Source organism: Sarcophilus harrisii, chromosome 2 (genome assembly GCF_902635505.1).
Source record: "Sarcophilus harrisii chromosome 2, mSarHar1.11, whole genome shotgun sequence".
Classification (NCBI taxonomy): Eukaryota; Metazoa; Chordata; class Mammalia; order Dasyuromorphia; family Dasyuridae; genus Sarcophilus; species Sarcophilus harrisii.
This window is the reverse complement of record NC_045427.1, coordinates 502,014,223-502,036,450: the sequence shown is the minus strand read 5'-3', so window position 1 is coordinate 502,036,450 and position 22,228 is coordinate 502,014,223. Positions and strand designations below refer to the sequence as shown.

Here is a 22,228-nt window from a genome sequence, read left to right as displayed (position 1 = left end):
GGGAAACAACAAAAGCAAACTGGAAGACAGTGGTATTCGTGTAATGTTCTCTTCTCTAAAATATAATGTTCTCTGGGAGCAGGTTTCTTGGGGGCTTCTGGAGGCAGCTTTAGTTTCAGTTCCGAGTAATAATCACCTCAAATGAATCCAGGAATTAAAGTCCAAATCCTTTATTTTCTCCTTTTAAGTCTTGTCTCTTTCCTTGGGTATAGTTAGCTTTCTTAGAGGCCTATCTCTCTCCTTGGTTCCAAGAGCTCTTACTACTAGTCCTTTGCCTCTCCAGCTCCCTCTGAATCTCTCCAGCCAGCACACAGGTGGAAGTTGGAATGAATCTGATTCTGCCTCTAAGAGTGGACTTGTGGGTTAGTGGGTTTGCCCTTCCTGACTTGTGAATCTCCTTGACTGAATCCTGACTTGTGAATCTCCCAGAGTCCATCCTGGTTGAGGGTCCTAGCTTATATATGCTCTCTTAAAAGTGTGAGAGGTGTGAACTCTAATAAGTATTAAGTTCATAAGTGAACTAGAGAAATGTTAAGTACATGCTAAATTAGATAATTATTGTCTCTACGAATTCCAGTGACTTAGCACCTTGTAAGAATTCTAACATCTCCTGCTTTCTTTTGATTTTGGAACATACATGGTCATGACCTCCCTGACTCCGCAAAAAAGGAATGAAAACACCATAAAAAGGAGGTGATCACGCCCTTCCTGACATCTCAGGAAGGGAGATGAAAACACCAAAGGAAATGGGAAATCAAATCAGATTAGTGGGTTTCTGAAGGGGCTCACTCTTAAAACAGGTATACATAAATCCATCAATATGAGAGGTATTACACATGATTACATAAATTACATAAGCACATAGTAACATAACACAGGCTAGAAGTGATGTAACAAATGACATGAATCAACATGAGGAATTATACATGTCCATAAGTCTTAGAAATAGTCCAAAAGGAATCCATTGTCCATTAGTTCATGTGCCAGGAATCCAATAATTCCTGCAAGTTTTGAAGTCCTGCAACAGTCTTATCTTGTGTTAGGGAATCCAATGATTCCTGCAGATTTTGTTCTTAGGTCTTCTCCTTTGTTTCCAGATTGCCACCCATCTGTTTCCTTCTCCATCTGTAGAAATACAAGCAAACTCTTTCTCCCAAGAAGTTAACCTATCTAGTCCCTTCTATTTACCACTTTTTAAATCTGTCCTTATCACCTGGCAATTCCATTGGAGCTATTTTCACTGGACACTGGCCTGTTGATTTAAAAAGCCTGTATTCTCCCCAATTGTAATACCTTTCAGCTATGTGATTGCTTTTTGGATGACTGATCATGTAATCCCTTTCTGCTATGAGATTGCTTTTTGGCTGATAAATCACATCAGAGTCCTGACCTTCTAAAGACTCTCTGGGTATAAACTCAGCTGCCATCATGCCCCACCTGTCTTTTGATTGAGGTTTTGAAGTTCAGCCCCACCTCTCATTTCTCTGGGTCAATCTACATTCTGAGGCCCAGTGGAAGCTTCGGTTACATTTTGGACATGGGGTTTGGAGTTTTCTCTCATCCTGTCTTCTCACTCTATCTCTATATCTACACTGAGCTTTCAGATGTCCTAGTTTTCCACACTGAAAACCTCGATGATTTTCTCTAGAAGTACCTTGCCAAGAGGGACCCTGTCTTCCCATGTTCATCATAGTTTGGGTATAATAAGCATTTGTGACCACTGTGGCACAGTGTATTATGATCTCCTCTAAAGGAGCATCTTTGTGTAGTCCCCATATAATTCTTCTGCAAATCTCATTAGCATTTTCCTTAGCCAATTGTCTGGTCATTATTTCTGTAGCTGCATTTTCTCTAATGGTTCTTGTGACAGCTGTTTGCAAACATCCCACAAAATCCACAAAGAGTTCATTGGGACCTTGCTCTATTTTTGTGAAGGCTTTACCTTCATTTTTTTCTGGGAGAGAACCCCAAGCTTTTATTGCAGCCTTAGAAATTTGCTCATACACTGTTATGGGATAATTAATCTGTTTTGAATTCTCTCCATACTGACTTTCACCAGCTAGTTGGTCAAAAGCAATTTGTCCAATAGTTCCTGTTTGCCTATTGCATCTGGCTTGAATCCTACATAATTCATGATATTCTGAAAGCCACAATAAGTTTTGTCCAGGTTCTAAACATGTCCTAGCTATGGATTTCCAATCACTAGGGGTTAGGATTTCATAAAACAAATTATCTAGTAACATCTTAACATAAGATGATGTAGCCCCATAAAGAGTGCAACCCTTTTTCAAATCCTTAATTTTTTCCAGATCAAAAGGAGTGTATCTTCTCCTTTTTTGACCTGAAGAGTCAATTTCTTCAATCACAGGATATGCATTTATTTTTAAATCAGATATATCCTGTCCTTCATTTTTTGCCTTAACAAGTGCTTTTTGTAATCTTGTCATAGGCTGCTTCATAGGTGGTTGTGTCACTGCCTCTCTCCTCTTCCTTCTCCCTCCACCCATGAAGGGTTAATTGAGGGGAATAGGTCAGGGGAGGGGAAATGTTCCTGTTGTGAAGTGTCATTCTCAGAATTGTACTTAACTCCATTCTTATCTGATTCTTCATCCTTTTCACCTAGTTTATTTAGCACCTCCCCCTCCTGCTCTTTATTCTTTTTCCTTATTCTAACACTTACATAATTTCTTAAAACCAGTTGTATTAAATTATATGTATTAAGTGTATTTTTGGAAATTGAGTTTGGATTGGAATTGTAGTATTCACCTAGTTGTTCTACTAATTTCCACTCATCTGGATCCAATTCTTTTCCCATATAGAACCAAGGAGATGTGTACTGTACAGTTCAGTGATCTGCTCCCAAATTATAATCAAACCTTGGCTTTTCATAACCCTGACAATGCTCTCTACACATTTTCCTTGAAGAAAAACAGAAGGTTGTTTTCTAAACATCTGTCCCATTTTAGCTAAAATGCTACTTTAGCTCTTTAACAAAGTTTCCTTCTTGTACTCACCCTAATTTCTGGGTCGACGAGACTTTTCCACTGAAATCAGGAACAGAAAATCATTTTTCCACTGAGATCAGGTCGGAGGCTTTTCCACTGGAATCAGGATTGTGCCTATCCCATGTTCAGGCGCCAAAATGTAATGTTCTTCTTTAAAATATAAAGTTCTTTGGGAGTAGGTTTCTTAGGGGACTTCTGGAGGCAGCTTTAGTTTCAATTCTGAGTAATAATCACCTCAAATGCATCCAGGAATTAAAGTCCAAATCCTTTATTTTCTCCTTTTAAGTCTTGTTTCTTTCCTTGGGCACGGTTAGCTTTCTTAGAGGCCTATCTCTCTCTTTGGTTCCAAGAGCTCTTGCCACTAGTCCTTTGCCTCTCCAGCTTCAGCCTCCAGCTCCCTCCGAATTTCTCTAGCCAGCACAAAGGTGGAAGTTGGAATGAATCTGCCTCTGCCTCCGAGAGTGGACTTGTGGATTAATGGATTTGTCCTTCCTGACTTGTGAATCTCCTGGAGTCCATCCTGGTTGAGGCTCCTAGCTTATATGTGCTCTCTTAAAGGTGTGAATCTTAAAGGTGTGAAAGGTGTGAACTTTAATAAGTACTAAGTTCATTAGTGAACTAGAGAACTGTTACGTACCATGCTAAATTAAATAATTATTGTCTCTATCAATTCCAGTGACTTAGCACCTTGTAAGAATTCTAACATATTCAGAGGGGAAAATTTAAGGTATTTCACTTAAGGATCAAAATGTGGTAAAATAAAACAAGTGAGAAAAGATTGATTAGACATAAATGTAAAAGAAAGAAAAGGTCTATGGGGTATTTTGGGAAGGGGGTTAGTGTCTTCTAATTGCTAAAAATTAAGCATGGAAAAGCAGCACAGACATGAGTGAAACTAACAAGAAGAAGCAGTATAGAGCCATTGTGTGAACCCCAAATGTGATATCGTATTAAGAGGGGAAGAAAATATATGGAAATGAATCCTATTGTACTCCATTTTAGTCAGATCACAAGGGTGGGAAACCATATGTGGGGACAGCAACCAGATTGTTTTGGTTAGTTTAGAGGATGTGATAATGAATTACCAGAGATAGCTTGTAGGGATGTGGTGATGACAGTAGTGATGGATTGAGGGGGTGGCCAATTGAGAGAGCTCCTCAAACATTCGTGTGAAGTGTGCATGTTGATTTGACATAACAAAACATCTGGATATTTTTGGGAGAAGGAAAACAACAATAAAAATTTGAGAAATTTATTCTATCAGTTGTGTAGGATGGATGAATGAGAGGATAGCCAACTATTGGAGATATTCAGAGATAAGGTTGGAGAGAAAGGGACAAATGAAGAGACATGAGAAAGGAAGAATCAGGAAGATTGGAGCAATTGGATGTAAGGGGTAAAGGACTGAAAGAATCAAAAGAGTAACTGGAAGTTTGTCAAAAACTGGCTAACTGGAATGATGGTAGGTCCTCAAACTCCTTCTTTATTATAAACTGTAAGGTAGGTATTATATTTTGTTATCTTCTAAAGGGCCTAAATTCTCTGCTTATTCTAGTCACATAATAAATATTTGTTGAATGTAGGAAAATTGAGATATGCCAATTTTGGAGGAAAGGTCTCTACTAATATCCTAGTATCAAATGGATATGAAAATTGAAAATTCTAACTTGTTTATTTTTCCTAAACTATGTTATTTATTTTTTATTTTAAGTTATTGCATTTTCTAAAGCACTCTCAAACATGTAACATATGTATGAACAAGTAAATGTATATATGAATCTGTGTGTGTATGTATGTATGTAATCATTTGTAAAATGGTTTCTAAAGTATTTCTAGATCCCATACATCAAAAATCCCTTTGATCAAAGATGAGAAATAGTTTTCCTTTTCCATCACAACTTCAGTAATAGAAATGTATGATAGTAAACCTAGGGTTAATAGGATAATAGAAGGGTAATGGGATGATGAAATCAGCATGTTCTTCTAGGTCGGTTTATGATCAAACTAATGATCAGGTGGCTGTTCATAAAGTTGTATGATATTTTGTTTTAGATTCCATTGATTGTAAGAATCACATGCAAGAATGATCTGAATGACTATCCACCTACATTAATGGGAAACTGTCCATATTTGGTCTTCAATCATATTAATTCAGAAACTCCTTTTTATCTTGACAAACCAGCTTCCTGGTCATTATTCACAAAAGTGTGGAGTAAGAGTTTATTTGATATCAGAGGAAAAGATTACTGAAAAGGGGGAAAATTATATATACATACATACATATCCAGAAGCCTCAAAGGCCAATCAACTGCATCCTGAAGGGAACAAAGGGGTGGGGTTGACACAGAGGAGAAAAGATGTTGCCTCCCTATGACGTGAGTCCTTTAGATAAAGGAGGGATAAAAGCTGCCTGGAGAATGAGGAACCTGAAGAGTCCTTTGAGAAAGCTGTGCTACTCTATCTGCTCAAAGCCTCCTACAGTAACTGCACATCAGGACAAAACCTAACTTGGTTGTAAAAGGAGCAGAGGATTCAGAGACGCATCATGGACCTGAGGGAATACAGAGAGAGAGGTAAATGATTTGTATATTGCTTTGTCTATTTCTCCTAGAATTATCTGCTAGGCAGCTCAGATTCCTGGTGGTCTGCTATGAAGTTTTGGAATATAACTATGGTGTACAATATTGTTTTTATTAAGTAATGTGAGATGGAGTGCATATTCTCTCCCTTCTCTCTCTCTCTCTCTCTCTTCTAAAAAGTTCTGAGGAACTTCACATTCTGTCAGGAGAGTCAGTATATATATACACAAATAAATACAAAATAGTTTGAGAGAAGGGCACTAACAACTGGGGAGGGTGGGTAATGGTCAGGAAAAACATCTTCTAAAAGGTAGAATTTAAACTGATTCTTGAGCAAAACCAGGGTTTCTAAGTGGTGGAGATGAGGGAGACTACATTCTTAGCATGGGGACAAGCTACTACAAAAGCATAGAGATATGGAGTATATTATTGTTGGAACAGTATATGTATAACTTATAGAATGTATGGTGAAGTATAATGTATGCAAAAGATTGGAAAGGTAGAAATAGGCCAGTCATGAATAGTTTTGAATGCTTATTAGAGGAGTTTATATTTTATCCTGAAGGTTTTAAAAAAGGAAAAAAAGTAGTTTTTTACCATATATATATATATATGTATATATATATACATACATACATACATATATTTTATGCAAAATATTTTTTCTTCCTTTCCATTCCACAAATAAATATATATCTAGAGTCAGTCTTACTATCTCCTCTCCTCAAAGCATAGTCTTGACTCAACCATTTCATCACTCTTCTTGTATCTTTTGGCAGTCTGGTGAAGCCTAGGGACTTGTCAAAATAATGTTTTTAAATACATAAAAAATGCATAATATCACAAAGGAAACCAATTATATTGGAATACATTTATACATATCTCTGTGTACATCCATATATGCACACACATGTTCATGTGCATATAGAGAGAGATGTATTGCAATATGCATATGTGTATATACACATACCTATGTATTTAATGAGCTCCAGGTTAAGGATCCTGTAAAGAAGGATAACATAACTGTCTATCTTGCATGATTTATGGGGCTCTAAGAAAGCTTTCCTCAGTGCTCCCAACCCAACATATTTCCTCTACTGACCTGCCTTATTTCTTGATATTCCACTATTAGGGAGTCATTCTTTCGGATCAAAGGAATTTCCTCTTAAATATCCCGTAAGGAATAGAAATATACTAACTTGGTCTAAACTCATTTTAATAGATTTCTTTCAGAAAAAGACAATTACTTCATAGCATTCCTCTCTGAGGGTATTTGTTTTGAGACAAGAATCCATGGGAGTTGGAGAGGAGACTAAAGAGATAGTCTAGATATCTTGGAATATGGAAAGACAGGGGCAGCTAGGTGGTGCAGTGGATAGAGTACCAGCCCTCAAATCAGGAGGACCTGATTTCAAATCCGACCTCAGACACTTAACACTTCCTAGCTGTGTGACCTTGGGCAAGTCACTTTCCTCAATTGACTCAGCAAAAAAGTATGGAAAGACCTATGGAAGTGGTGTTGAACTGGAGAGAATTCTTTGGAGTCTGGGTCAGGCAGCAAGAGCACCTTTGTGAGGGTCTGAAGGAAACAGAAAGGAAAGGTGGGAAAGATGCTTACAACAAACTTGGCCTGTTTCATAGTTTTGCCCAAGATCATCAGATGAGAATTTTGCATGGACATTATATCAATGAGAACTTGATTGAAAATAAAAAGGCTAGGAACAGCCATGAAGAAATAAGAGAAAGCATTTGTCAATGTTGCCACCTCAACTTTGGGGAATTTCTCCCCTTTCCCCCCAGACTCCAGAATGCTGCATAAATATACTCTTTCCCCTTTTTATTGATAGAAAATTAAAATCTTATGTCTCTTAAGGATTTAGAGAGAAATGACTATAATTTCAAGGATCAGGATGTGGTCAGAGAATAGAGAGAGAGAGAGAGAGAGAGAGAGAGAGTGTGTGTGTGATGAGACATTGGTACAGATGTTCTTAAACATTATTTGTTTTCAGATGGCTTTGATGAAAAAAATGAAAAGATAAAATAACTCAAAAATTTCTTCTTAGAAGAGGGAAGAAATGAACTTAATGACATTCTAGCATTGTCATTTTTATTTTATTTATATAGACTAGTCATGAACATTGAATATGTCCCACATTTTAAATCGTTATTTCTTTAGGAGCATTTTGTAATTGAATCTATATAAACTTATGTTAGTTCATGGCTTCTATAAAATGATTCCAAAAATTCTTTTTATATTAAAATGGTTCTATAAAATGGGAAAGGAGAAAAGATTACTTCATTTTTTTTCTTATTTCCTTAAAAAAAGTTTCATTTTTAATTAACAAGAATTTATTTTCTTACCCTTTCATTCCACCCTCCCAATTTAACGGGGCAAAGAAAAGAAAAGAAAAACAAAATCCTTGGAACAAATGTGCATGGTCAATAAAAAGAAATTCCCACATTGACCATGTCCAAAAATGTGTGTCTTGGTCTGCATCTTGAATCCATTGACTAATATCATGAGGTAGACAAGTTCCATCTTGAGTCCTTCAGGATTCAGTTAGTCATTACATTCATTAGAGTTCTTAAGTCTTTCAAAATTATCTTTGCCATGTTGTTATTATATAAAATTGTTCCTCTGGCTCTTACTTTTTATTGTTTAATTGTTCTTTCTTTATTCTGTATCACTTTTTTTTTTTCTCTTAGGAGTAATAATTGGTCCAGAATTCATAAAGATCTTTGTGACTAGGTTTACAGGAAATATTCCCACAAGGGAGAAAGCCATATAAGCTGAAACTCTCCAAAAAATTCAACACATTGCCACCTGAAAGTAAATAATAAGATATAAAATGTTTGGATATTGCTAGTGAAGGAGTGTGTTTTGATTATTGTGCATCTTTGTTACATGAGTTTTGTTTTTCTTCGTTTTAAATTTCCCAGTGGTGGACAGTGGAAGGGCAATGAGGAATAAGGATAAGATTTTTTTTTAAAGGAAGAAAGAAAAGGAAAAGAAAGAAAAGAGTGTCATTGAAATGTCTTTTTTTTTTTTAATTCAGAGAAAATAAAAAGCATGGCAAAAAGAATCACAGACAAGTAGGATAACATTGAAAATTACAAGTTAAACAAGCTTACTGTATACTTAAAAAGCAGTACTATATCCTTAAAAAGAAAAACAAGCACATACAGTAGAGATCTGAAGTTTCATGTATAATTCTCTTTTTTGCTCTATTACATATGTGGAAATGTCTATTTTATTCGATGTTCTTAAAGTTCATAATAAAAAAAATAGGGAAAAATATTGTCAGCTGAAGGAGAGCTCTTCATCCCTTTTTTCTCTCTTCTCCAACATGTCTCAGCATCACTTTTTAGGGTAGAGGGCATGATGAGGTCTGGATAATGATATAAGAGTACCTTTAAGTCACAAAGAGTAGCCTCTTTCTTTTGCTCTCTTTTCAGGAAAGGAGATGGTGGATTACATTTTCCATTATCTGAGCACTGTGAGGGAGAGGCGGGTTACACCTGATGTGCAACCAGGTTACATGAGAAGCCAGCTGCCTGACAGTGCCCCTGTGGAACCAGACAGCTGGGACACCATTTTTGGAGACATTGAGAAGATCATTATGCCTGGGGTAAGAAATGGGCACAACACCAAAGGGAAAAGGGCAAATAATTCTGTTATACCAGTTTGAGGATAGGAGCAGATACTTGGTGTGAGGTGATGCTTAAACTTGGATTTTCTAGAGAGTCAAGCAGGACACAAATATCTAATGTTCAGAACTACCAATAACAGGAAGAAGAGATTTTTTTTCTGTTTTGAGAATGAAGAATGTTTCCCATCCTAGTGGAGTTTGAGCACGTTCTCCACATATGCGGCGTGCTAGCTGGATATCTTTTGGCATGATTGTGACACATTTGGCGTGAATAGCACAGTGTCAGCACTTAACAGATGTGTTGACGATGACTGTCAATACTTCATTTGCCTTGTTGAGTTGGGTGACTCTAGGGCACTGGATTTCGAGACTGGACTGGACTTGTTTTTAACATTTTAAGACTCATCATCAGTCATAGATTTGGAACTGGAAACTCCCACTTTAGGGGTCATCTAGTCCAAACCTTTCATTTTGTAGGTAAAGGAAATGAGACCAAGAAAAGTTAAATGCCTTTCCTAAGATCACACAGATAGTAAGTGGCAGTCAGGATTTAAACCCTCATCCAAGTATTCTTTCTGTTTTACCACACTGATTTGTTCCTCACTCTTCTTATGTCAAGTGTCAGCTATTCCTTTTGTTGACAAAATTCTTCCGAGCCTGCCTCCCCACTGCCTATAAGGAGGTATGTGTTCTATCTTACTTTCCTAGTTATGGGGATTGATTTCATAGAATCACAGAATGTTTAGGTAAGAAGAGACTTGAGAACATATAAAACAGAAATTTGGAAGGACTTTGGAGTTAATCTCATTCAACTTCCTCATTTTACAGGTGAGGAAATTGAAACCAAAGAAGTAAAGTAGTTAGCCCAGGATTGAATTGATGACTGAAGCATACTATTTTATACTCTTTTGCTTATCTCTCTTGGGTCCAAAAGTCCATTTTAATTTATTTTTTAAAGAACACATATATGTGATAGATATATCACTCATCCCTGAGTTAGGGATGTGGTCTATATCAATGGAATAGAGGCAAGCAAACTGATGATGTGAGTGGCAAACGCATGCCTTTTCTTTTCATTCAAACAGTGATCTCCAAACTCGTTTGATCTCATCCTGATCAATAAAATTTTTTTGAGCAAAATCCCCATTATGTGTATATTTACTTATTTATAATTTATATACGTGTATGACTGTACTAATAATTGTATAATTATAAAACATACAAAAAAGGAATACCACGATGAAATATTTTATTGTAGAATCAACTGGGAGTCATCCCACTTTCTTGAATAGGGGAGTGATATAATCAGACCTATATTTTAGAAAAATTGGGCGTCTGAGTGGAGGATGGATTGGAATGGAAAAAGACCAGAAGAAGGAAGATAAATTAGTAGGCTATTGCAATAGTCCAGGCGTGAAGTGATAAGGCTGACTATGTGAGTAGAGAAAAGAAAGCAGATAGGAAGGCAGAACCAGCAAGGCTAGAGGTGAGAGTCAAATGAAAAATAATCTATGTTAAAGTGCTTTGCCAATCTTAAAGTTATCAAACGTACTAGCTATTTATTATTATTTCCGATTATTATTATTGTGATTGTGATTACTATTAGGTCTTGCTAAAGTACTAGAGGAACTAATGCTTTTTTCCCATATGACAACTGTAGAAATGGGGATATAATTGAGGTATAATTATGATTGAAAAGCCACTCACAATTAAGTGGCTTTCTGAGTTTAGACTAGAGTCACATACTCCTGTCCCATCTTCCAGAATTCAGCTAAAATGCAAAACTTTTTTTTAAGACTATAGGATCTTAAACCTTGGAAAGCAACTTAGGGGTCACCTAATTCAACCTCTGTCATTGAAGGTGACTCACAATGTATTATTCACAATTAAATTACTATTTATTGTGTGATCATTTCTTAAACTGCATGGAGGCTTCTTTTGTAGTGGAAAGTGTGTTGGACTAAGAGTCAGCAGATTTCTAGTCCTGACTCTGCCAGTCACTCACTGTGTGAGCTTGGCCTTACTATTTCACTTTCATCTAGATTTCAGTTTCCTAATCTGTAAAACTTAGTTTCTTCTAGTTCTAATATTCTGAAATTTAATGACATTATCAACATGGAATGCTTGAGTTCTAGTATTGTTCCATGTGGCTTAGGAAAACCATTATAATTCCTGAACATTTATTAAGAATCTATTATCTTCAAAATTCTGAAGATAGAAACAAAAAGCACCTATAATGTGCAAGGCACTGGAGATAGAGACCCAAAAAAGTCCTTACTGCATGTAAGGCATTGAAGATAGATTAAAAAATGTTACTTGTCTTCAGAGAACTTACATTTTATTGTAGTGTAAGGTGGAGTGGGATGGAGAAGAATATATACTCAGATATGTAAATACAAAAGATATATGCAGCATATTAAAAAGTAATTACAAGTACTAGTAATTGGAGTAGGTGGTGGAGTGGAGATCAGGAAAAATACTTTGGGGGTGGCAATTGAGCTGTCCTGTGATGAGATTCAACTCCAGTTGGAGGTGAAAGAGTATCTTACAGACTTGGGGAGCTATTTTTATCATGATTGGTATTTGTTGGGAACAACTGGTTGTCCATTATGACTAGAATGGAGAGTGCAGTAAAGAGAATTAATTAAAGTAAAAGTGTCATGGCAACAAAATGAAGGGAAGACATTTCTGATAATTCTAGTGCTTTTTAAACCATGCAACACAAAATACCATTTAAAAAAATACAAGTGAAACTTTATCAGAAGGAGCTGTTTCCTGGATGAGATGATCAGTGATTCCATTCCGTAGGATGACCCCTCTGCTAACTGTAATCTGGCAGCTGCAATCTCCTGTCTCCTTGCCTAGAAGGAAGCAAGCAAAGTAACGGTCAAAAAGTGTAGGAGAAACAGCTGATTTGCTTGATGTAATGAAATTTAGTGGTTGTTGCTAGGCAGAGCCAAAGATGCTTATCTTAGAAAATAGGTGTCTGTCTGCCTTTGATAAAGTCTCATCAGGATTAGATAATTTATCTAGTAAGAGCTGGCGATTAAACTCTTGATATAATCACTAGATGGTAGCAGTTGTGAAGGGGGAACCCATCAACAGTTATTGTTGAAGAATGATAATAGGCCATAACCTTTCATCCCAAAGACTGAACCAGCTTCCTGAGATATATCTAGGGGCAGTAGTTCCTTGACTTGGCTCTCCTGGAAGCATATCTTTGGTTAGTGTGCCCATCCATCTATCCATCCATCCATACAGCAGTCATTAAATGCCTGCTATGTGAACTGTGCTATTACGAACATCTCTGGAGAATAAAGATGAGTAAGATACTTCAATGAGTTTATGGTCTATTAGGTTAAGACTTATGTGAGGTACAGGGGAAAGAGTTCTGGCAACGGAATCGAAGGACCCTCATCAAATTCCCACCTCTGATACTTACCACGAGTGTGACAAATCTCTGAGGCAAGTTTCAAATTGAGACCTTCCTGACTACAGTATGCAAGGTACTTGTACTATTTGCTGGATTTTAGCATAGTGCCTGGCACATAGTAAGTGTTATATAAATGTTAGTTATTACTATTGTTGTAAGTAACTACACACACTGAGAGTTAACAGTAAAGTCAAGAGATTCAGTTCACTAAATGTTTAGCAATTCACTAATACTTTATCAAGCATCTATGCTATGTGTTATGCCCTGGGAATAATGTGTGCCTCTCGATTGGATCGGATGAAATTGTCTCCTTTCAACCAAAGGCTTTTCTGGGATATGAAGGATTTCAGGTGACTTTAGAATTGATGGAGGGAAAAATGTTCTTTGAATTTTGTTTCGAAAGAGTAAATGGCCTCCTCTCTATGTCCTTTCATTGTGCTTTGGAAGGAACTTGGGCCTCAGATGTGACGTTCTTTGCATGTTCTCTCCCAGGTGGTCCACTGGCAGAGCCCCCATATGCATGCCTACTTTCCAGCCCTGACCTCCTGGCCGTCTCTGTTAGGAGACATGTTAGCAGATGCTATTAACTGCTTAGGATTCACCTGGGTAAGTAGCAGGGTCAGGGAAGCAAGCTGTTATTGGTAGGGGGAACAAGAACAGGAATCGTGGCATCTTCCATCAGACTTGTAACCTGTTTTCCTTTTTCCTTTCTCTGACTGTGGCGACAAAGAGCATAGTTATTCTTCTTGATATGGAGATGTATCATCTCTCTACCACCACCAAGTTCCCTTCTGTCATTTTCTCAACACTGCTTGAACTTAGAGTTTTAGTCTATGTTATCTCTATGGCAAGAGTTCTTAACCCTGAGTTCCACAGTTTGTGGATAAATTTGATGGAGTCATGAACGTGGATGGGAGAAAATGACATCTTTATTTTTAATATAACTGATTAAATATAATTGATGTATTTTATTTTATGCATTGTAAAACATTCTGAGAAATGGTTCATAATCCAAAAAAAAATTGAGTAATAATTTTGTACTGAGTAATAATATATTTTTTCTACTTTGTGCATAAATTAATATTTTATTTTATTTCCAAAAATTTCAAGCTTTTAGCTATCCCCTACTCCCCCAGTTCTGCTCTTATGGGATATGCTGGGAAAGTCCTTGTTTATCTAAATTGCCCCCAGGCATATTATTTTTTGTAAGGCCAGATGGAATTAGTGACCCCCGGCCAGCATTGTTAAGGGATTAGCTGACTTCTAACTGAGAGATAATCAGCTGCCTGGAAGCTCCCTTCTCCCCTTTCCCTTAGCCCACTGGAGAGCTGGAGGGTGGGAGGGAAGTGAAAGCCGGGAGCCTGCCTGTCACTCACTGATCTCTTCTTGCTCCCGGGAGATCTTTGCTTCCCACACAAGGGAAAGTGGTTTGATCTAGGGTTATGCAGATGAGTAGCTTTTTCCCAGTTTTATGGATGGGTGGGTGAGAATATTCCTTGCAGCTGGGATTTAGGTCCTGACTTTTTCCTTTTCTCTGTTCCAGGCTTCCAGTCCAGCCTGTACTGAGCTCGAGATGAATGTTATGGATTGGCTGGCAAAAATGTTAGGCCTCCCGGAACACTTCCTACACCATCACCCAAACAGCCAGGGAGGAGGTGTCTTACAGGTGTCTCATGAAGGCGTGCTCTTGCTTTTGGAATTAGGAAAAACTGCTGGTTTAGGAAGTGAATGACAAATCTGTCTTTCTAGCTCTCTAGACCTCCTGTTTATAAGTATCCCTTTTGTACTACTCACACTATAATATATTCTTTTAAATTTTACTTTCCCTAACTGCTTTTCCCTTTCTTTTTCTTCTTCCCCATCTCCTATTTTTCTTCTCCTTGCCTTTTCATTCTTTCATATTCTTCCCTTATCCTTACCTCTTCCATTTCATATTTCCTCTTTTCTTTTTGCTTTTCTTTTCTCTGTCCATTATCCCTCTTCCCTTTTCCCTGTCTTCTTTCATTAAAAGAAAATCAATAAATCATCATATTACTACATTCATATGAACCTGATTTCCCTTATATCCCTCCACAGCCACCCCCAAACCATACATAGACAGAAACTCCTTCCTGCCCTTATTGTGAGACTGGATAATCGAGGATTGTAGATTATATAGGAAATTTAATTCATAGGTCCTACAAAACCGTAGAGAGGGGAGAAATGAGCAGGATAAGTTTGTAGCCTTCATATTCTTTTCCTATATTGCTCTCTCCTAAGATTCTCTAAGCCAGAGTTACTTAAATAGTTCAGTTATTCTATAATTTATTGAAAATAATAGAGCCAGAGTCTGGGTGTTAAATTGCTCATCGTTGGAAGAATCTGTCACCAGGATACAAGTCAGTATTTTGGTACAATTCAGCTAGATAGTATCAGGATCTGGCCATGTTGTCCTCCACAAGTCTGAATGCCTTTGTGTTTTGTGGAATATGAAGCAATTTAGAGTGTTCCCTTGAGAATTTTGAGAAATAACTCTGAAAGTGAAGATTATAAATAAGGAAATATATGAGAACTCCAAATGAAATGTAAGGAGATATTCTCTTAGTATGGGACTTCACTTATTTTCATAGTTTAGTTCTTCCTTATTAAATTCCTGATTAGTTAACTTATGCTTTGACCTGGGAAGGAGAGAAGATGCCATTTTACAGATATAGAGATTGAGTCCCTGAATGTCATTTTCTCTCATCCAAGTCCATGACTCCAAGTTCATAACTTTTTAAAATTTAGAGCTAAGAACTTTGTGCATGCCTTGTAGCTCTGTGCTCCCTCCCTCCTCTCTTTCTCTTTCTCTCTCTCTCTTTCAGTTGGGGTTAAATGACTTGCTCAGGGTCACATAGCTAGAAAGTGTTTGGAAGTCTGAGACCAGATTTGAACTCAGGTTCTCCTGACTCCAAGGCCAGTGCTCTATCCATTGCACTGCCCCTATCTTTTTTTTTTTTTTTTTTTTTTAAGTAAATAAGTTTAATACATTTCCATGTGTCTCTCCTTCCTCCCCTACCTCTATCTCCTCCCTACTCCTCAATATTGGAAACTTAAATTATTCACCAGAGACTGGTTCTTCTCTTCTCATTTTTTTGTGCCTTCCAGGATAATTCTTTTGGTATTGTGGGTTTTTTTTTCTTTTTGAATTTAATAAATTAGTAAGAGAGATATTCAGATTAAGTGTATGTCTTGGTATACTGTGGACATGGGACAAATGGGAAAAGATGATAGAGGTTGGAAAATAAAGGGGAAGGATGAGGACCAGCCTTAGGCAGAGATCATGTTCTTTCTTGGGGAATAGCATAGAAAGCCACAAAACCAAAATAAAATAAAATGAAATCTATTCTGGAATATTTGAACTCAAGACCTCTCTCCCTTCACAGAGTACAGTCAGTGAATCCACCTTGGTAGCTTTGTTAGCAGCCAGAAAAAACAAAATCCAGGACATGAAAGTGTCTGAGCCAGATGTGGATGAATCTTTCTTGAACTCTCGGCTTGTTGCTTATGCCTCAGATCAGGTGAGATCTCCTATACTGAGAGAGGGTACTGACAAGAGGGGATTGGGACTTTGAAAAATAACTTTTCTTTTTGGTTATTATGAATGTGACAGATATCAACAAACACAAACATTTCCATATACAATAAATAGCAGGAATGAGAATTGTATATGATAGCCCTAACATTACCATATCTATATTCTCTTCTAAATTTACTTCTATTTCTTCTGTGTAATTTAAAAAATATTCCTTATGCTTTAAAAAAAATCACTGTCATTCTTTTCTCTTTTCCCCCATAATTCTTTCCCTCCCCTCCAAAAAAAGAAACCCTCCCTTGAAAGAAACGAGTACAGTCAAACAAAAATAAACGTACATGTTGGTCATGTCTGGAGATGGATATCTAATTCTGTACTTCTAGCCCATCGTCTCTGTGATTCAAAATGAGTCTTCTGGAGTCTTAGCTGGTCATTATATTGATCATGGGCCGTAATTCTTACAAAATTGTTTTCTCTCACAGTGCTGTAGTCACTGTACAAATTATTCTGGTTCTGCTCATTTCACTCCTTATAATTTATATAAATCTTCCCCAGTTTCTCTTAGTGTGACAAATTTGTCACACTATCATTTGTCATCTTTTATCATCTGTCACATTTTCTCAGATGGCACGATAATATTCCATTACATTCATAATCTATAATTTGTTCAGCCATTCTCCTGTTGTTGGATATAGCCTTAGTTTCTGGTTATTTGTTACAACAGAAAACATTCTTATAAATATTTTTGTCCATATGAATCATTTCCTTTTTTTGATATCATTGGAGTATAGACCAGGTGTTGTTGGGGTTTCACTCTTGGGTGCCAGTCTCTGGAGGAGAGAACAAATTCTTCCTTCCTATCATGACTGTCATCTTTATACTTTTCCTCATGGTCTTCTCTTGGTCTGGATTGACACTATTAGGGCAAGGGTGAGCAAATTACTGCCTGAGAGCCAAATCTGACCAACTCTGTGTTTCTGTTGTGAGCTAAGAATGGTTTTTACTTTTCAAAATATGTATTAAAACAGGTAGTGGGCCAGATTTGGATTGGGTCATAGTTTATTGACTTTTGTTCTAGGGTCCTGTAATGCCCACTTTCTTTTCCTATCAAAAGTCTTTGTGAAAGATGAAGACTGGACTCTCTCTTTCCTGGTTTGTTTATATAGATGATTTGCCAATTGTTGCTCTGCCTTCCCGCCTCTGTCCTCCCCTCTCCCTAACTCCATCCTTTACTCAACTGAATTTGTCCCAGGCACAAAAATTCCAAGTTGTCACTGTCTTCACAAGATGAATTTTGAAGTCAGTAGGTGATATTCTAGAGCTTCTTTATTCTAAAGTGACATTTAGTCCCCTTTAAATCTTGCCTCAGACATTCCTAGTGTGACTCTATACAAGTTACTTAATTTTTTGTGTTTAAATTTCCTCATCTGTAAAATCAGAATAACAGTAGCAACTACCTCACGGGATTGTTGTGAGGATCAAATGAATTAAGATATGTAAAGTGCTTTATATAAAAAAGTAAATACATAGATATATATACTTATATGTATATGCTATTATCATTATCATTATTGTTACAAAGTTGTTACAACTTTACTATGAGTCAGCCTGGGAAAGTACTTGATTTAGTCTTAGTTCAAATCCTGCTATAGATATTTAACAGCTGTAAGACCTTAAATTCTCTCAATTCATTTCTCTATCTCTTTAACAAGAATAGCGAAAACATTTCTCTCAAAGTGTGTGATGTGATGCTCATATGAGATGAAATACATACAGTGCTTTGCAGAAATATATAAAATACTCCAATGAAACCACTTTTTATGTAAATAAATACATAAAATATGTTAAGTGATTCAGGGGATCCTTTTTACATGTAATAATATAAACATGAAAAAGGAACTATGTAAAAACTATAAAGTGCTTCACTGGATCCTTTTTACATGTCAATATATAAAGGAAATATATAAAATATATAAAGTAGTTCAGTGGAACGTAATGACTATGGAGTCAAAGGACCTGGATTCAAAGGTAGCTCCAGCTATTTTATAACATTATGACCTTAGATAGATCACTTAACCTTTTTTGGCCCCTATTTCCTCATTTACAAAATGGAGAGTGGTGCAGGTGGCAGGATTTAGATTAAATCTGTGATTTTATAGTAATATCAGGTGTTAGGAGTTGATGAGTTTTCCCTCTCATCTGTTTAGGCCCATTCCTCAGTTGAAAAAGCTGGTCTGATTTCACTTGTGAAGATGAAATTCCTTCCTGTGGATAAAAATTTCTCCCTCCGAGGTGAAATCCTTCAGAAAGCAATTGAAGAGGACAGGAAACAGGGCCTAGTGCCTGTTTTTGTAAGTTGGAATGAATGAATGCACATCATGAGACTTGAACGGAAATAAGTTGATGTGATTTTGAATGATAGAAAATGAATGTGGGAAAGGGGCTTTTGATGAGAGAAGATAAGTAATATGCTAAAAAAATGGAATGGAAATAATCTAATATTATAAGTGATGCTAGAGTAACTGGTGACTTAATATTTATGATTAGAGCTTCATTTTTAAAAGAAATCAGATTTACAAGTTGAGCCCATCTATCATGATAATCTAACTTGGGTTTTTTTTTTTTGTTTTTTTTTCAGGTGTGTGCTACCTTAGGGACCACTGGTGTCTGTGCATTTGACTGCTTGGCAGAGCTGGGACCTATTTGTAAGTATGTGCCCTGTCTGACTAAGATGACTTATCCAATGATTTTCTATATTTGTTAGTCAGTTGGAGGTCACCTTGAATTCTTTGAAGCTATGCCAGCAGAACATTGGATCTGTTAGATCCATTTACAAAGCTGGAAAGACTTTGAATGTAGCCTTGGTGACAAAATTTTATGTTTTTGTCCAAGGACCAGCTTACTTAAATTCAGAGAGACATTATTGATATTTATTATTATTTTTAAATTGAGAATAGGGTAGGGAGAAAAGATATAGCAATTCACAAAGACTTCTAATTATGTCTTGAGGGGGTTGTGGTCTAAATTGGTGAAGGGAATTAAACACACCAATAAATTTACAGAACTCTTAAGTATTGACAGTGTGGAACTGCTTTGGGAGGACTTCACTTCTGCCTTTCCTTGAGCTGTCAAAATCTGTCTAATATAGAAGCAGAAGGGTCACAGAAGGTAGCTAAGAGCTCCCTGATAGTCAGTATTATTATTATTATTCTCTGAGTGACTGTTGCTGAAAGGAATAAATCTTAGCTTTGTCCAACCTTGTTACCTTTCTTAGGAGTTAGCCATACACAAATCTCAGAGACTTCTGTTCTGTCCTGTATCTGAGTGAGTCCAGACCAAGTTATTAGGGTGTATGGGGCCTTCAGTAAACAACTCCCCATTTGAGGTCAATGGAAGAAGAGGGTAGGGGGAAGAGACAATGGGAAAGGAACAAAATGATAGGAACTCCAAACATCATTGTTTGGATTTCAAAGTTAGATAATCCGAGAGGAGAATAACATTTGTCCTATAGCTTAAGCTAGGGTCTGCTAGATTTGTTGACACTCCTTTCATTAAAATGGAAGAACAGATAATCACAATAACAAAAATCATATTGACATAATGTTTTAAGATTTACAAAGCACTTTTCTACCAACAATGCTTTGGGTAGGCTTTGCCAGGCAGGTCTTAACCTAGGCCACAAGACTCCTTGCCCATGCTTATGTTTATCTTTCCTTAAAGATAGAAGAAAGGAAGTGAGATGGTTTATGGATTATTTTATATGAAAAAATAAAAAAGTATGTTATCTTATCCCTAGGATTTAAGCAGGAATGAATTTGGACTCCTCTTAAAAGAAGAAAGAGGATGTCATGTCCCATCTGCCCTACTTCCATCCCTTATCCTTTTGTTGTTGTTGTTGTTGTTGTTGTTTTGTTTTGTTTCAGATCTATATTGAAAATACCTTATGCCATAGATCTGTGTTTGGGCTTCACTTTGCCCTTTGGACCATAATCAAATTTCAATCAAGTCCAAATTTCAGAGAGAAAAATTCTTAAACTCTTCCATGAAATCAGGATTCTGATGACTTCCAAGATCCCAACTCCAAATCCATGATCCTATTACCTTCTGCCTTAGTGAATTAAAGAAATCAAATACTCAAATTTCTTTTGAGTACAGTCCTAGAACAGGACAAAATATTGCTATTTTCTTTACTCTCATCATAGGTCATTTTATTACTGTCATGGTGTGAGCCCTGAAATGTGTGCTTCTTTTAAATTTAAATGATTGAACTGAAACTAAGAATAGATGGATATGGACAGACTCAAAAGTGCATTATCCATCATTATGCATGGTAACTTATTTTAAGAATTCTTAGAGTCATGTAGACTTTTTGCTTTTACAGGTGCTAGAGAAGGCCTGTGGCTCCATGTTGATGCTGCATATGCAGGAACTGCTTTCCTTTGCCCTGAATTCCGGGTGTTTTTGAAGGGTATTGAGTATGCTGATTCGTTTACTTTCAATCCTTCCAAGTGGATGATGGTTCACTTTGACTGTACTGGTTTTTGGTGAGTGCAGCTGCCAAGCCACACATGCAACATCATCATCTGCCTCTGAAAAGGCCTCATCCAGCAATGTCCATTTTACTCCCCACAGGGTCAAAGACAAGTTCAAGTTGCAGCAGACCTTCAATGTGAATCCCGTCTACCTCAGGCATGCCAACTCCGGAGCAGCTACAGACTTTATGGTGAGAATTATAGAGCCCCAAACAAGCTCACAAGACCTCAGGTCCTATATTTGGATAATGTTTTTGGACACTCACTCATTCATTCACATATATTTGCTCACACTAAGCTTACTTTTTAAATAATCATTTATACAGGCTTTTAATATCTCCATGTAGTTTATTCCCAGTGGCTTGATCTACTGTAATCAGCAAACTGGAAACTTTTTCAATGTCTTCCTTCTTCCATATCATGGATATATTTATTTTAAAATATGAGAATTAGTTCCATGTTTTTTAAAAACTTTTCACATCTTAATCTAGAGAAGTATTTATCTCTGTCCTATTCATTAAAAAGCACTTTCTTTAATCCCATGATGACTCAATTTGAAAAAAAATTATCTTTTCTGAAGAACCTTATTAAGGGTTTTCAAGTCTAAATAAATTAGATCAACAGGTTCTTTTTTAACTAAACATAGACCGTGTCCCTAGACCCAATATGCCACCCTTGTGTTAAAGCAGCTAAATAACATGGTGAGTGGAACACTGGACCTAAATTCAGTAAATTAATTAACATTTTTTAAACGCCTACTATGCGTCAGCCACTGTGCTAAGTTCTGGAAGTACAAATAAGGGAAAGAAATATGCTGTTCCTTCAAGGAGTTTACAATCTTATAGGGGAAGACAATATACAAAAGGGAGGTAAAAAGAAGTTGATGGGATTGAAATTAAACAGATCAACCTATGGAAAATGAAGTCTGCTGGAAAATCCTGAGCCCTTCATAAAGAGAAGCTTTAGGAGGAATTTATTGTTCTGCTCTTTTGCCTTCCACTCAGAAAGGAGAGGCAAGTGTGAAAGTGCTTAGGAGGCTTTAGCATTGAGTGTCAAAGCTGAATACACAAAGTCAGAAATACCTGAAGCTCAGTTTTGCCTAAGACACCTACTGAGTTTGATTCTCATCAACCTCTGTGGGCCTGTTTCCTCCTCTGGGAAATCAGTGGTGACTTCCAACATCCCAACTTAATCTATGAATCCTATGTAATTCTGCTCTAGTGAATTAAAGAAATTGGGCACTTAGGCTGCTTTCTTGGAAGATATTCTTCTTGCCAGATCAGGGCAAGATACTGTTTTCTTTACCTCTCATCACAGATGCTTTCATTACTGTTTTGGCCTGAGCCCTGAGTTATGTGCTCCTTTTTAATTCAGATGGTTGAACTGAGGGTAAAAATAGATAGATATGGAAAGACTCAGAATAGCATCATATATCAGTGGTCTCGTGAGTTGACTTCTCTGTGACCTCTGAGAAAT

General features: G+C 36.8%; 1 protein-coding gene across 1 annotated transcript in view; it reads left to right on the top strand.

Annotated features, from left to right (window-relative positions):
• The first annotated feature begins 5,416 nt into the window (after window positions 1-5,416).
• HDC (histidine decarboxylase) overlaps window positions 5,417-22,228 on the top strand; it is a 30,066-nt gene continuing 13,254 nt past the window's right edge. The window contains exons 1-9 of the mRNA XM_003755929.3: window positions 5,417-5,578; window positions 9,041-9,213; window positions 13,160-13,273; window positions 14,211-14,333; window positions 16,072-16,206; window positions 18,428-18,571; window positions 18,859-18,925; window positions 20,602-20,764; window positions 20,853-20,943. Of these exons, the coding sequence (XP_003755977.1) occupies window positions 5,551-5,578; window positions 9,041-9,213; window positions 13,160-13,273; window positions 14,211-14,333; window positions 16,072-16,206; window positions 18,428-18,571; window positions 18,859-18,925; window positions 20,602-20,764; window positions 20,853-20,943 (1,038 nt within the window). The 5' untranslated portion in view covers window positions 5,417-5,550. The remainder of the gene's footprint in view (window positions 5,579-9,040; window positions 9,214-13,159; window positions 13,274-14,210; window positions 14,334-16,071; window positions 16,207-18,427; window positions 18,572-18,858; window positions 18,926-20,601; window positions 20,765-20,852; window positions 20,944-22,228) is intronic.